Source organism: Rhea pennata, chromosome 14, assembly GCF_028389875.1.
Source record: "Rhea pennata isolate bPtePen1 chromosome 14, bPtePen1.pri, whole genome shotgun sequence".
NCBI lineage: Eukaryota > Metazoa > Chordata > Aves > Rheiformes > Rheidae > Rhea > Rhea pennata.
The window spans coordinates 2,709,155-2,724,216 of NC_084676.1; the positions used below are offsets into that span (position 1 = coordinate 2,709,155).

Consider the following 15,062-nt stretch of genomic DNA (forward strand, 5'->3'; position numbering starts at 1 on the left):
AAGGCACCTTCCTAGTTAACATCTTATTTGTGACCTACAAAGGTGATCTCTGTAGACACTGCCATAGCTCTCAGCAAGTCCAATTCTTTATTAAGCCTCTCCATATTATATGGAGAGCTAGGACAGGACAGGAAAAAAGCGAGAAGCTTGGCTGTTTTGCAGCTAGCTGGGTCCTAGCTAGGGCACTTAGTTGCCAGTCATCCCCAGTTAATCACACCTGGGCTAAAAAGAGGACGTTCACTGCAAGGACCAAGGCTGCAAGAACTGCTGGCAGCAGCACAGGGGGACCCCTGGTAAGACTCCCTCTCCAGCTAACAACAAGCTGTAACACGGCAGTATGTCTTTCCTGACCTCCTGTCTCAAGGTGCACGAGCTTAAGCAATTTCAAAGCCAGCAAAAACACCAGAATAGTCTGGCTGCTTCTAGGAAGACCTAGAGGTTTCCACTCTAAAGAAAGCCTGCCAAAACAAAGTGCTATGTTGCAGACTACCATCTGTTTGGAGGCATCATCTCAGTCTTTCTGCACTGCAGTACCACAAAATTTCTCAAGTGTTTCCATTTGGTTTACCCAGAGCTAAACAGAACATACTAACGGTGAGGTGAGGTAAAACAGTGAAGGACAAGCGGATCAAACTTTTGTCTAAGGATTGCCGGGGGCCATTAAATGTATCCAACATGCAATTTACCCACATCTTCCTGAAGCTCTGTCAAGTTTACACGGAGCCAGAACAGTCACTCAGAGTGCCCCAGCTCCAGCAGTTACGGTGCCAAAGCCTCTGAAAGCATGTTTCAGGCTGTGGGCTTTATATAGAGCCATCAGCTGTTAACTAGGACTTCCTGTGCTGCCAGAAGCAGTGGAGCTGAACTAGCACTAGCAGCAATGAGAAATAACATTTCAGTAAAATATGTTCAAGGAAACACATAAAGCAAGAAGACTTCACAGGAGGAAAAAGGAGCAGTGAGAGCCCAATCTCAGACTGCTGTTTTGGTGAGCTCATTACAAGCAGCACTATAGGCATCATATCTGCCAAAGCATTAGAATTATCCCTCACCTCCTCGTGTTGCCAAATAAAGGTTGCCATGTAAAATGCATATTCACAAGACAGTCACAAGTCAGTTCTACTATTATTTATTTTTTTAAATATTTTTGAAAAAATATAATTTTTTTACAATATTTTCAACTTAAACACTATTCACACTGAACACGTATGGCAGCTTAACCTACCCAAATATGAAGTTTAAGAAGCCAAAACTGTTCTAGCTTTAATAAAAGAAAAAAGTTGTTGTGCTGTAGACTATTGTGTAGTGATGATTAAACAAAGCAAGGGAAAAGCACCACTCAAATCACTAATGCTAGGGTTTTCTTGGTTAAATCCAGCTATATTAAAGTTGTATACTAAAAGTTACATAGACAGTGCTATGTATCTGGGTTCTTGGAAGAAATTGTGATGAAACTCACATCTCCTTTAATGTAATTAGGAAGTGAAACATTTCTAACATGATAACATACTGTAAATATAGGAAATTTCTTCCTTCCAATCACTTGGATGTTAGTTCAGTAGCTGAGATCTAGGACTCTGTACAGGTCTGTAAAATTTTGTTAAAGCTCATGCTGCTTTTGAGCAGCATGAAGTTTTTTTTTTTTTTTAAGGGGGAAAAATTAACATTAGTAACAATACTGATATTTCAAAGGAAAGTTAGCTAATTTGCATAACAATCAGATAACCTTGCTTTCATTTTAAAGTTAAGGCATTATCAGGTGCAAACTAGCACCAGTTAACACATCTTTAGCTAAAAACAGACCATCCTTAGCAAATTCCAAATCCTATTAAAAAGACAGAGTCTGCAGAAGTTTTTATAAGTGGTACTTTGTCTCAACTTGACTGGTGCTTCTTACCTCACTGTCTCCTTTGCAAAGAGCCAGGGTCCAATTATGTTTCCATTAAACTTTTGACAGATTTACTTAATAACAGTCTCAGCACTTTTATTGAGCATGCAAGACTAACAAAACTTTGGCAATGCATAAGTGTAACACAGTGACAAGAAGAGAGCTTTTACAATTAAATCTTCTAATACTGGCTTCACAGTGTGGAAATTGTGCTACATCCACCAAAAGAGGGCCCAGTCTACTCAAATATTTAGTACTTCACCCCAGGAACAAACTCCTTTGCGTTTGGATTCAGATTACTCTTGACCTAAGGAAGGGAAAAACAGAAGTCTAGTTGAATCATTATTTTTCATCTTCCACTTTTAAGCTGAATACAATTCTAGGTGGACCCCACTAGCAAAACAGATTGTTATTATTCTGAGTCTGTTAGAAAAAAATAAGGTTTTACATGTACTGTCTCCATACTCAATAAAAAGCCCACTCTAGGCTAGTAACTGCACTATTCATCCTTCGTTAGCACCACCTGGAGGTTTCAACCGGAGGAGGGCTCAGTGAATAAGAAACAAGAACCCAGATACACATATCAAATACAGCAACTCTGATTACTGCTGAAAGCCTTTCCTAAAGTTGAATTTTTAAGTGTCACAGGGTTTTTAGATCTTGCTTATTCGAGCAAGAAGGGATTCATTCAAAGTAGTTAAGCCACTTTGGGGAATTAAAAAAATTACAATGTTCATGTTAAATTCTCCTATGCCTGTGAGCACCCTTTCCACCTAGTTGGCAAGCGCTGCTCTACAATCCTCAGCAGTTATTTTGGTAGCAGTTACAGGTGTGCAGCCAGCATCTCTGAAATGAGCTATTTATTGTTAAGAAGGAAAAGCAGGATTAGGCTTTTATGTTTTAACTGAGTTAAAAACTGCTGCCTTTATCTCCTCAAGCGTGGGAGACAGTTCTGCATCCATTTTTACAGCAGTTATGTGATTTACCTACGTGTGTTTTGTACTATCTATCAATAACTCCATTACATATTCTGTTAAGCAAAAATGTAGAGTGCCCTTTCCTTTTAGTTGACCTCTGGACTGAGAAGCTGTGCACAAGAACCAGGGAAATCAGTTTAGCTAGCTTCCTCTTCCTAGAACTTCTACCAAGAGATTTGCCATAGTTCACTTGATCCAAATCAGATTTTAGAACTTGACCTGTATCTACCCAGTATGTGCAAGTGTTGAAAGTCACTGGATTGAAGTTTTGCAGTCCTGCCACTGAACAGCAATTCATAAAGTCAGCGTGATTCGCTCGCTGCCCTTCATTCATAACACAGCATACATACCCAAACACACTTGAATTTATGCCGTGGCCTAGGAAACGTACCATGCCATTATGAACAAAACTACTGAACTGGTCACGTCATCTGAGGAAACCTACCTTACCCAACTGTTCCACATTTCTCCCTCCACCATAGCTATGTATACGGTAAGAGTCACCAGCCTACCTGTAAAGGATTTTCTACTGCAATTACCAAAAACAGAGAGCAGCCTTGGACAAGGAGAGTTGTCAAGTTTTAGAAATATGGTGAGAAAGTGAATTTACCACCAGATCCTCCAGTGATGAGCTGTCACTGATAACAAGGTCATTGAACTGGTCCTGGATTTGATCCATCGTTTGTGGGAGATCACGGGCTGGAATAAACCATTCGTGCTCCTCCTCTTCTTCCAGCATCTCTTGGAAACAGCGCTCAATAAATTCTTCTTCCCACAATTCCTCTTCAATCTATACAATGAGAAGAAACAGCTTTATCAAAGCTATTGAAATCTTGTCCCTTTATTTCAGGGTTTGTGCACCTAACTGACCATCTTTGTAGCACTGCACTAGCACCTCTGGCAGAACACCCTATTTCTGCTGTAGCAAGGCAAGCAGTTTTGATTCTTTCACATGGAAAAGTGCATTGTCCTAGGAACTCAGGCTGTGGCCTACTACTAGTGAGAATGGCAGGACGACCCATTAGTCCTAGCTGTCCGGTCTGCATGCTTACTGCAGAGAACTTGTTACCAGCTCAAGGAGAAGCAGAACACAGGTTTCATCTGTGCCACCTTGTCTGGACTGAATCCACCATTCAACCTAGGTGAAGTATGAGGAAGGAACCAGGAACAATGTCTGTAGCCATGCAACACACACACACTCAATAGAAAAATGCCCCCATAAAACTCCTGAAAAAATTACTGCCTGTTACTTGAAGCAAGGAATAACAAAAGCATCTCCTAGGCTGCAGATTACATTTTCACACAGTATAGTTCTCATAAGAAACTCCACATGATCATAGCAGTCACTAAGAACATTGACCTGCAGTACAAATCAGCTGATGCAAAACTGATACGCATCGTAGAACACAAATTAAAGGAAAGTTTTGCTTGGTTGTTCAGTAAACAAGTTTTGGAAAGAGCTGATCCTGACAAGTTGTGTCCCCTAGAGTGGGAAGCATGGAAATAGAAGCCGACACAAATGACTTGCCAGGCGTAAGGGACAAAAGAAAAAAATCGTAACAGATTAAGTGCATTTAATGGAAGCTTCAACAGGTTTCCCCATCTATCCTTCATCCTGAAAAATCAAACATGCACTAGATCCTGGGATGGAAAGAGTTACACACCAGAAACAAAGTCAAAAAGGTTTAGTATCTGAGTCTAGGACTCTCACGAAGTCTAGACCTCCCTATCCTCAAGACAAGCACAGTCATCAGCTCCCTTAAGTGCTTAAGATACACAGTACACAGCTCTTGGGGAACAGGGACTCATTACCATATACTTTAAGCGACTGTCCAGACGATTCAAAACCTTCACGAAACAGTGACTTACTAATTTCTTCAGAAAACCCAGTGTAAAGCACCCCAGCACGGTCAAATTAGTACTCCGGTTTCCAATCCTTCTTTTGAGGTACCGTCTCCTTCCTGTGTGTGGGTAAAGGAAACCGTGGGCACACAGTCACAAGCTAGTATTACAACAGAGGTTGCCCAACTCCAGGTGTTTTGTTACACTGCTGCACACCTACAGGTGTCTCCAAGGGCAGTTCTAGAAGTACGTAATAGCGTTTAATTACCCTAAATGGCTTGAACTTAATAGTGCCACAAGTGTGTAATCTCCAGACGAAGTTTTGACTTGTTCAGCTCCGGAGAGAGATGTGCCTACAGGGGCAAGAGAACAGGATCTCACACTGTATTTGCCTGCCTGAATAAAAGCATTCTCCTCTCACGCTCCCATTTCTGTTCTCTAAAAATGAAGTCTGTATCTGATAAATAGTTAATTCACTGCACAACTCTGCTCATTTCCCAAGTACCGCACATCCTGTACACTAACTAGAGCGGAGTCCCTGAGGGGGAAGAAACCCACCAAACAGGAAACAATGTTAAGACCATCCTGGCATATGCACAGGAGAATGTAGATCGTGTGAGCAACCTGAATTTGAAATTAGCTTTGTACCTACTTGCACCCAGTAAAGAACTATAAAGAGAGAACAGGAGAGTTGTATTTCATAAGCTTACACTTCCGCACCTTCAGCACTGCCACACTTTTGCAGAACAGGGAAAGCAGCAATCTGAGCAACAAGATCAAGCAGCGATTATCATGAAAAGGGGAACAGAGAGAGGGGGCTCTCCCCAGCCTCCACAGGAGGGAAAACTGCATCCAGATATAAGGTGGAAGACTAAATCAAAAGCTTCCTTCCAATCAGATTGCAAAGATTAGCCTTACAATATTAAGCAACCCAAACAGAACTGTCACTCAACAACTATGTCCACCAACTCCCTTACTAATAGCTGTGTCGATAAAGGCACATTTGCACCTGGACTTATCCAATTCGAAACTACCACGCCTGGTATGCTTGCACAAACTAAAAATCAAAACAGCTCAGTACCTTAGCAAGATTAGTCCCTTCCAACATGCCGTATGTTAAGCCTGTCAACTATATATTTTTCTCCCTCCTACAGAAGTATGGAATTAACGGATGCATGAGAACATTCTGCACTTCCTGTATTTTCTAAAGTCATAGAAAACAATGACTTATTGGTAGAGAAACTATATTTGTCCCCCGGAATCATTCTAGCAAGCCTATCTAAAAACCTCAGCTCTAAAGGATTCCCAGTTCTGTACACTGGTTGTTAGGCTGCAGCACCTCTCCCTTAAGCCGGAAAATAGTAAGGCGCATCACAACACATCTACACAGGAAAACAACTTGCCTGCCTGTTAAATTCTTCTTCGTTTTCCATCCACATGTACTCCGCAAAGGGATTGTCATCTTCATGAGAATGACCATTTATAATCACATCTTCATTGATGATGCTTGGGCTAGTACTGCTGCGACTTGGATCTTTCATGGCTGCGTCTTTGATTTGAAGTCTACGATTAAGAATGCAGTAATTAAAGACGTGCAGATTAACTCATCACCCTGCTTCTACACAGATCCTGCCCAAGGGAAAGCTGCATCTGTATTTCAGGGCTCCAGGTAGCTTTAACATGGCAGTAGCAGAGTGAGTGAAAAAAAAAAAAAACATGTAAGATTGAGTTCTGCTAATAAGCTAATCATGGTTAACAACTGTATAACATCATAACCTCTGTTTTTATTGTATACAGATTAGAATGACTTCCCCAAATTAAATCTCATCAAATCAGCAAGAGCCAAGCACCAAGGCTGATAAAAAAAAAAGTGGCAGAAAAAATAGAAAGCATGCATACTTGCCAATAAGAGTAGAGCACTTGAGGTAACATTCAGGAAACAAAGGAAAATTTGCTTTCCAAAATACATTTAGTACTCACCTGCATTTTAGCAAGCTTCCATGGAAATAAACTGTCCAGTGTCCATACTGTTACAGAGACAGCATGCAACACTTCAGGGGAATATCCAAGAAAATCCATGACTGCGAACACTTCAGTGCAACTTTTAGACTGCCCAAGTTCAGTTGCAAGATCTTATATATGCTTGCATGAACAAAGCTGCATGGCCATTTCACTGCTCAGAAACCCTGCAAGCCCTCAGAGGCAGAAGCTACGATGCACCGATTCTCCAGAGAGAATTAATTTGGCATTACAATTTTTGTAGCTAGTCCATTAGCAAAAGCCCACTGATTGAGACATTTCAGATAAGACAACATCAGAATGAACGAGAAGACAGTACATGCTTGCCTCTTATCCCACTTCATTAATATGGATTGAGTCACGTCTGGAGAGCGCTCAACTTTTCTGCGTGTCCACAATACGTGATATCACAACGCCCTGAACTCAAGGAACGAAGGCAGAGTTGGTAAAAATGTTTTGTTTCACCTAACCACAACTGAAAACAAATCAGGACAAATCTTAAGTGAAGTCTGAATCTTTGTCAGAACAACGGTTTAAAGCCTCTCTGTAAGGCTGGTAAGCCACAGAAGTTCAGACACCCAAACCCGCTCACATCCAAGTCTTTTTTTTTTTTTAATACACACACACACACATATATATATACATGCACACATACACACACACAAATAAAAAAAATCCTCTGTGTTGTAAATCCAAATGAAAAGGCCCTGTTTTTTCCCTCCCATACCATGTTTAAGTACAGACGCCAATATTGGAGACACTGAATATTTTAACTACATTATGCAAAATGTGAGGCAATGGTATTAAAAAAAAAAAAAAAAGAAAGAAAGAAAAAGAAAAGAAAAAGAAAAACGAAAACCAAAACAACACACTTTAATACTTCGATGTTTCTCTTATCTTTTGGTATATTCTAAGTTGGGGGGGGGGAATAACTTCCAGCAGTCTAACTTCTACAAGATGTATTAACGAGGTCAAGTTTGTTCTGTAACATTATTCATTTGCAATTGATTGAAATTTCAAATTTAGGACTGAAGACTGCTAAAGATTTGCAATGAGATAACACAGCAGTACACAAAAGTATTTGTTTCATTATCCAACTTTTTAGCTAGTACTCTGTGCAGTAGAAGAGGATAGCAAAATACAGCCTCCATTGTTACTACAATACCAGAGCTTAACACACTGCAGCTCATGTTTTCTTTTAATATTCCAACTGATCCTATTATCTATGGGAAGAATTCAAGTTTTGGTTCAATACCTTCTCCTTGACAATGCCAAGTCAAAGACCTACTATATCCAAATGATCAATTAAGAAAAGCTGAGAGCAGATAAAATGAACTTCACTGGTTTATTATATTCAAGGTTTCAAAGCAAAGTCAAAACTAAGCACAGAAGTCAGTTTAAATCCCTAGAAAATACCTTCTAACTAAAACTAAAGTACTCTAGCAACAGAAAAAAAAGGTTATTTTTGATGTTCTTTCAAAATAAACTTGTAAAGGGCAACATTTAACATAAAACGGGAAAAGACACTGCCTTTAACTCCCCAATTCAAGCTTGAAATTATCTTAAATGCACCTGTTCACAAGTTTAGCAACAGGACTACACGAAATAAAAGACCTCAAAGTCCAAAAAGCCTAATTATTTGTTTTTCTTGGAAAGTGTTTTTACCTTTCCTTTTGTGGAGGGAATACTGAAACTAATATTCTACATGGCTTTCTGCACATCAACAGTTTACACTACAGGTGGTTAAATTTGCATTAACAGGGCAAAGCACTCAGGCCAAGATGCAGGGAAGGTCTGTACAAAGAACACTGTACCCAGACAATTCCATAAAGGTGAAAAAGACTTATTTTTGTAAAAGCCTGAAAGGTTGATTTGTCGAATCACGGGCTGTTTTTCCCCAATTACTAGACAGTAAAGTAGAACACAAGCTGTTTGATTTATAAGGAAGGAAGAGTAGTATTTCACTTTTGGACTGAAACAACTTCCATTACTGCTCAAGACTGACACTAATCATTTTCAAAAAAGATGAGACTTTAACCTGAATATATGATGTTTATGCCACCAGAAAGATATCTAATGGAACCCTAAGTTTGCTAATGTTTTCCATAGGAAAGTGTTTAAACATTTATTCTGCATTAATACTAAGCAAGCCCAAGGCCAGCACATTAGTCACAACACTCCTTGCAATGTGATTTTCTGCACCTCATAATAAAATATACTGTATATGGAGCTTTTTATTTCACCATTTCAAGGTACAAATCAGTTAGCCTTCTATGCTCATTTGTAAGAGCAAAATTAGTCTCAGTTGTTTCACAAGCATTTGATACAGCCTTTTTAGCGATGAGCTACAGCCAGTTCTAAAGGAAAGCCAAACACCAGTTCAGCCTTGCTACAAGTCACAAGCCCAAACAAAGGTTGCTGTGGAAAACAAGACACAGTGAGAGGCAACACTGTGGTCAAGAATAAAAATAATCCATTTTCAGTTTGGGAACAGGTAGAAGACCTCAAGTTTCCTTACAGTAAAACAAGCAATAGAACATTAGCAGTGCTGGGAAATAAAAGGATATGGAAAAAAATACACTGCCATAATGGTGTCCTCCTTTTGAACACTAGCTGGGCATTTGGTGTTCGCTCAGTCTCAAATTATTACAGGATGTGGGATGGAGGGGCAATGGGGGATAAGAAGGGAGAAAGCAGAAAAAATGGTAAGTGCATAATGAAAGATTGAAAGAATAGGATTTATCTTGAGAAAGAAGTCAAAAATTAAGTATCTTGCACCCATAACGACCAAACTTTCAGGCATATGAAGTAAAGGAAAATTACTCTCTACACAAAATAAATTGAGGAACCTATTACTCCAGAACATCATTAAGGTCTATTAATTTATCCGCTTTTCTGAGTGTTTCTATGTTTATAGGAACGAAAAGACAGAGACCAACCACCATTAATACACAAAGCTTTGTGACTAAAGACTTGGTGTCACCAACCACATAAGAGTATGATTAACACTTTCAAAAGGTAAGGTCAACGGGTCTAATTTCGTTTATCAAAACCTAGGTCTCTACATCCTTAAAAAAAATAAAAATACCCAAGAAATTCCCCACAAATACCCCAAAGCAATGCAAAACAGTAAGCAGCAAGTTAAGGTTTTAGCAGCAGTTGAAACTTAAACTAAGATGAATAACTGCAGTGGGGAAGACTTTACACTTCAGCAGAAGGTAAGTGTTATTTGTTTATTCAGTGGTGAATATCCTTCTGACCCAGGAGTGCTGGCCAAGCTTCCTGATAACCGCCTGCTGCTAACCTGATTAGTTATCAAGCAAACTGATTACACTGTGTTTAGCAGGTTTCTGAATCAAATTCATGCAGGATGCCAACGGCACCTCGCCCAAACCCGCACTGTAAAGCTCTGCGCTTACGGCCGCTCATTCCGCAGCACGCTCGCACCAAGAGCGCAACGAGGCCGCTGGTGCGCAGCACAGCTGCTGCGGGGAGCCGTCCGGCAGCGACCCGGGCAGTCGCCTCAGCCGGCGCAGTCCCCGAAGGCGGGGTCCGCCCGCCCGAGCAGCTCACGCCGTTCCCAGCGGGGCACGCTGAGCTCAGGCGGAGGAGCCGGCGGCGGCGGCGGCGCTTCCCCCCCCCCCCCCGCTTTGTTCGCCAGCAGCGCCCGCCCCCGCGCCGCGGTGCTATCCCGTCGGCCCCCGCGGCTGCCAGCGCACCCCCCCCCACACACACCCCTCCCCAGGACCCGGATGGAGACTGGAGACAATGGAGGCGGGCGCGCGGCCCGGGCGCGCGGCCCGGCGCCGAGCGGGGCCGCCCCCGCCCGCCCCGCGCCGCCGCCGGGGAGGGGCCGCCCCCCGCTGCCGGCCGGCCCCCAGCGCGCCCCGCCGCCGCTCGGGCCTACCTGCGCGGAGAGCGAAGGGCCGCGGGTGCGCACGCCGGCTCCGAGCTGCTCTGCCGCTGCCTCGCCGCCGCCGCTCTCGCTCGGGCTCCGCTCCCTCCACCTCGCTCCGCGTCCAAACACAACAGTCCGGGCGGACGTGAAGTCACTTCCGCTACCTGTGTGACCGCACAAGCCCCGCCCCTTTCTGCCCCGGAAGCGGACGGAGGAGCGAGGCCGGCGAGCGGAGCGTGCGGAGCGCCCGGCCGCCCGCGGGGAGGTGGGCGCACTGCACGCCGGGTGCTGTAGTCCTTCGCGAGCGCGGCCGCCATCTTGGGGGCTCCGGGCCGGTCGCGAAGGCGGAGCCGCGCGGCATGCTGGGCCTCGAAGTTCCCGGGAGCGGCCGCGGCGCCGTCAGCCATTTTGCGCGTTGGCGCGGGGCATGCCGGGGCTCGGAGTCCCGGCTGGGGACGGTAAGCCTCCATCTTGTAGCGCCGGGCCGGGACGCCGGTGGCGCGGGCCCTGCTCCGCCGTCGGTGCCCGAGGCGGGCAGCCGGCACGGGCTCGGCCCGAAGAGCTGCCTGCGTCAGCTTGTCCGCGCACCGGCTTGGCATGAACCTCGCCCTACTGAGGAATAATAAGGTACAAAGCTGGGGCTTCCATCTAAAAGTTGTTCCTAGTGCGGAGACGCTGCCTCGATCTCTAATGATCCTTGCAGGCTTGTTTTTCTGAAATAAACTTTGGAGCAGAAACACCCCACGAGAAACGTGCACCCGAGCACCTTGTGCCTAAGGACTCTCCCCTCCCGGAGGCCTGTCCCAGGCGCAGCACCCTCCCCCCCGCTTCGGTCGAAGCGGACAGGCAGAGCATCGCGAAGCTGACCCGGCACGCGCGGCCATCAGTGGCTCACATCAGGGCGGCTGCTTCCGCCCGGGCTCAAGGCGCGCGCTCGGGCCCGAGCCTCTCGCCTCGGAGGCTGCAGGATCTCCTTTCCCATCACCAAGGTCTCACCAGAGCAGAACTTGGCTCGCCGCCTCCTGTCTCGAGGTTTATTGCCCGGGCAAGGTGTGGCCACCATGGACTGGTTTATCGTGTGCAGCTGTTGCTCCTTAATTGTAAATAACTTACAGCTCCTATAACCGCCTGCAAGATGAGACATTGCTGAGAAAGAAATGCCTGTAGCCGTCTAGACAAGCACTGAGGATCTAATCTGTTATCAATCACACTAAGAAACAAGTCCTTAAAAACTTTTCCAGTTCAGGGCAAACCTGCCAAGCTGCTCTGTTTGCAAGGGGCCTACGTACTACGCTGCTGCTCTACAGAGAGGGCAATGCAGCAGCCTAAGCAAACACAACCGGCCACACGCAACACTCTGCTTCTGCAATTTCGCATCTCCATCTGGCTAAGCAGAGAGGGCATGTATTCGGAAAAAGTGGGAGTGGGAAAAGACTTTTGGGAAATGTTAATTAGAAGAAGTTGCCAGGTATTCAGAAATTGCCTTAAGATTTCTCAATGCTTTTTCAGTCTCATTGGGGACATCGAGCTACTTCAGCAAAGAACCGATCCCCGGGTTTCACAGAGGGCACAAAAATTCAGTGCTAACAATTTTTAACACGATGGCTGTTTATAAAACCAATCTTTCTGTACAAGACTCATGAGTGTTAAGGCCCTAGGAGATGATCAACTTGAATCAGAGATCTTTCTTCTGGAATCTTCATTAAGTGCCTGAACTTCAACCTTCCCTATCCTCCCTTACCCTCCTCCCCTTTTATTAAAGGTAGGGGGCAAACTTTCTGCAGTAGGAAATGACTTTCTCCGCTTTAGGCACTTCTTGCTTACGGAGGAAACAGGTTTCAACACAGATCAGAGCCATGCTGTGCTCCAGCACTGTTCCCCACCCTTCACAGTACAGCCTTTTGGTGTCCTCTAGCCTGCAGAATCACTTCAAGATCAAAGACAACCACCAACTGAGTTAAAGACTCTCTGTTCCAATGTTAAGGCTGCCATTCAAAACACTGATAGTCACAATATACTCTAACTTGATCTAGAATCAAAATGCAACGCAGGAAAACAATCTCCACTCAACGTCAGTCCTGGCACTGCAGACTCACAAGCTAACTGCCATAAAAAGCAAGATACCTGCCCAACAGCAAATTGGGAAATATATTGTTGCAGAGAATGTTTCCGCTCACAACAGCAAAGACCAAAAGTATATTTAACTAAGTTGCACAGAAACTACAAAGTGATTCTACATTAACAGGAAAATTGCCATTAAAGTGGTTAAAAAGTTACCAAATATGAATAGATTTTTTCAGGCAGCAAGAACATTTAGTGAGCCATCAATACACAAATTAGCTTGATAAACTTAGCTCTTTAGCTCTTTGCGTTACCACCCATTCAGCTGGAAAGCCTCTTGCACTATCAAAACACTCTTGTATGCTGTTTTTTAAGGAGGAAAGAACCTATGTGAGAATAATAGAATTTCATTATTTTTCCTCTGCTCTGCCCCTTACTTCCTCCTTTCCAAATTTTAGCAAGGGATAACCAATTCTATGTAAATACTTGGCCATGTAGAGCGGATTTAAAATGCATGGTTCGTCAGATTTTCTGTGGATTAAATTTCTCCCTTGGATCAAATATTTATACTGATTTCACTGCCCCTTCAATCACTGTTAGTATCTTCTTACAGAGCCTGCCTGAGAGCTTCTGTCTATAGCCGAGCATTCTTATGCTTACTAAATGCTTGCATTCCAGCAAGTTAAAACACCCCTGCAAGTATCCTCTCTTAAAAATCAAGCCCACTCTGTTCTTATTTTCACAATGTCCAACTACAAATTAACAAATCCAGCATTACATGGGGCTTTTTGATTTATGGCAGAGCCTTCTTGTTCTGCTGATTTCCCCCAGTACTCAGCAGGCCCAGGGCATGGTTGCATCTGCTGAAATACACTCTACACAAAGTAGTGACAGTGTCTACAGTTATTTTTCTAAGTAGTTGCAATTCATACATGAAAGTTGGCACCTAAATTACACAGCCACCATCTAATATTTGATGGTAAAGGCTCATTCTACTTCATTTCCCCCTATCCCTTTAAAGGTGCAAACTGACCAGTAATTTCCAAAGATTAGGTAGTCCATGGCAAGACTGCAAACCATTCTGCCACCTAAGCATGTTTCTGGCATCAGCCCTCAAGATTAAGCTCTGCTGAAGCCTTCTTTCCCTCAAAAAAAAAAAAAAAAAAAGTGTAATGCATGCATTCATTCCATGCCCTTAACATGTAAACAGAAGACACTCACAAATCGTGTAACAGTTGTGACTTACTCTTTCCTTACGTGTGCAACTATAATCTTACATGTGTAGAGCTCCGAAGGCTTTTATATAGAGCCTATTATGGTTTTTAAATGTGCGCGTGATGGGCATCTAACTTCCACCAATTTCAGAAACCGAGGGTTGAAGCAAGGAAAGGATTTCTGATCTCAGAATTTGGACTATGCCATAATTACTTTATGCCTATGGCCTCTTTATGCTTAGACACTTAACATGATGCAACACCTTACTACAGTTTAATCCCTGACAGTTACACAGGTTAAAATTTATCACAGACTAAGGACACTAGATGCAAGATCACTCAAGTGCATAGCTATTTAAGATGTGTGCAATAGGTAAGTAAAGGCTACTTTAAAAATAAAGCGTATAGAGCTTTAGTAGTATTTTAATATATTAATCTTAGATGCACATAGTGTAAGGAAATGTTAAAATGTTGGGGGGGCACAAGGGAGAGAAGAGGAACCTTGTAATTCTGCCTTTCCCCTTCAAAATAAATTCTTATCTACCATCTTTAGAGAAGTGGGAAGACTGCCAAAGATTAAATGAATGCTTTGGCGTCAAGTCCTCTGCTTGGCTGATAAACTAAACAGCCTCTTGGAGATGGATGAATGAGAAATGCCCCTATAGGCAAGCTAGTCCAGGTATCCCCTTGCAACTTATAGTGAAAATTGTCTTATTGCAAGAGTTCTCTCCTGCTTATCCGGGCCTGAAAAAGAAGTTTGGAGTGCATGCAAAGTAGTTCTAAGACTAAACACATTTACTACATTAACTGTTACTTTGTTCATCAGTTTTGTGAAAACAAAACCAATGCTTTACATATTAATGAATGTCATGTATAAAGCAGTAACTTGTTAGAAACAGTGCAGGAATGAATCACTGCACATTAAACATTTTAATTTAAAAATCTAGATATGCTATTTAAATAAAAATCTGGGCATTAGCTGCTTATTAGCATTTCACTACTATATACAGGTAGTCCTCAGAGAAACTGCTACAATCAGTGTAGGAAATGTTTACATTTTTACTTAATTCCCATATAAGAATGACTGCACCCCTTCTATTTCTGACAACGTAACAACAGAAGTAACGTACTATGGAGTCAAGTTATTAGGACTCTCCTTTTAC

The 15,062-nt window shown here is 43.1% G+C and overlaps 1 protein-coding gene across 1 annotated transcript; it reads right to left on the reverse strand.

Moving 5' to 3' along the window:
* Positions 1-1,113: 1,113 nt before the first annotated feature.
* PAIP2 (poly(A) binding protein interacting protein 2) lies at positions 1,114-10,787 on the reverse strand. The gene is made up of 4 exons (XM_062587404.1): positions 10,634-10,787; positions 6,111-6,270; positions 3,476-3,655; positions 1,114-2,195 (listed from the first exon to the last, which is right to left on the reverse strand). The coding sequence occupies exons 2-4, from the start codon at positions 6,246-6,248 to the stop codon at positions 2,139-2,141; spliced, it is 375 nt and encodes a 124-aa protein (XP_062443388.1). The 5' UTR covers positions 6,249-6,270; positions 10,634-10,787; the 3' UTR covers positions 1,114-2,138.
* Positions 10,788-15,062: the final 4,275 nt, after the last annotated feature.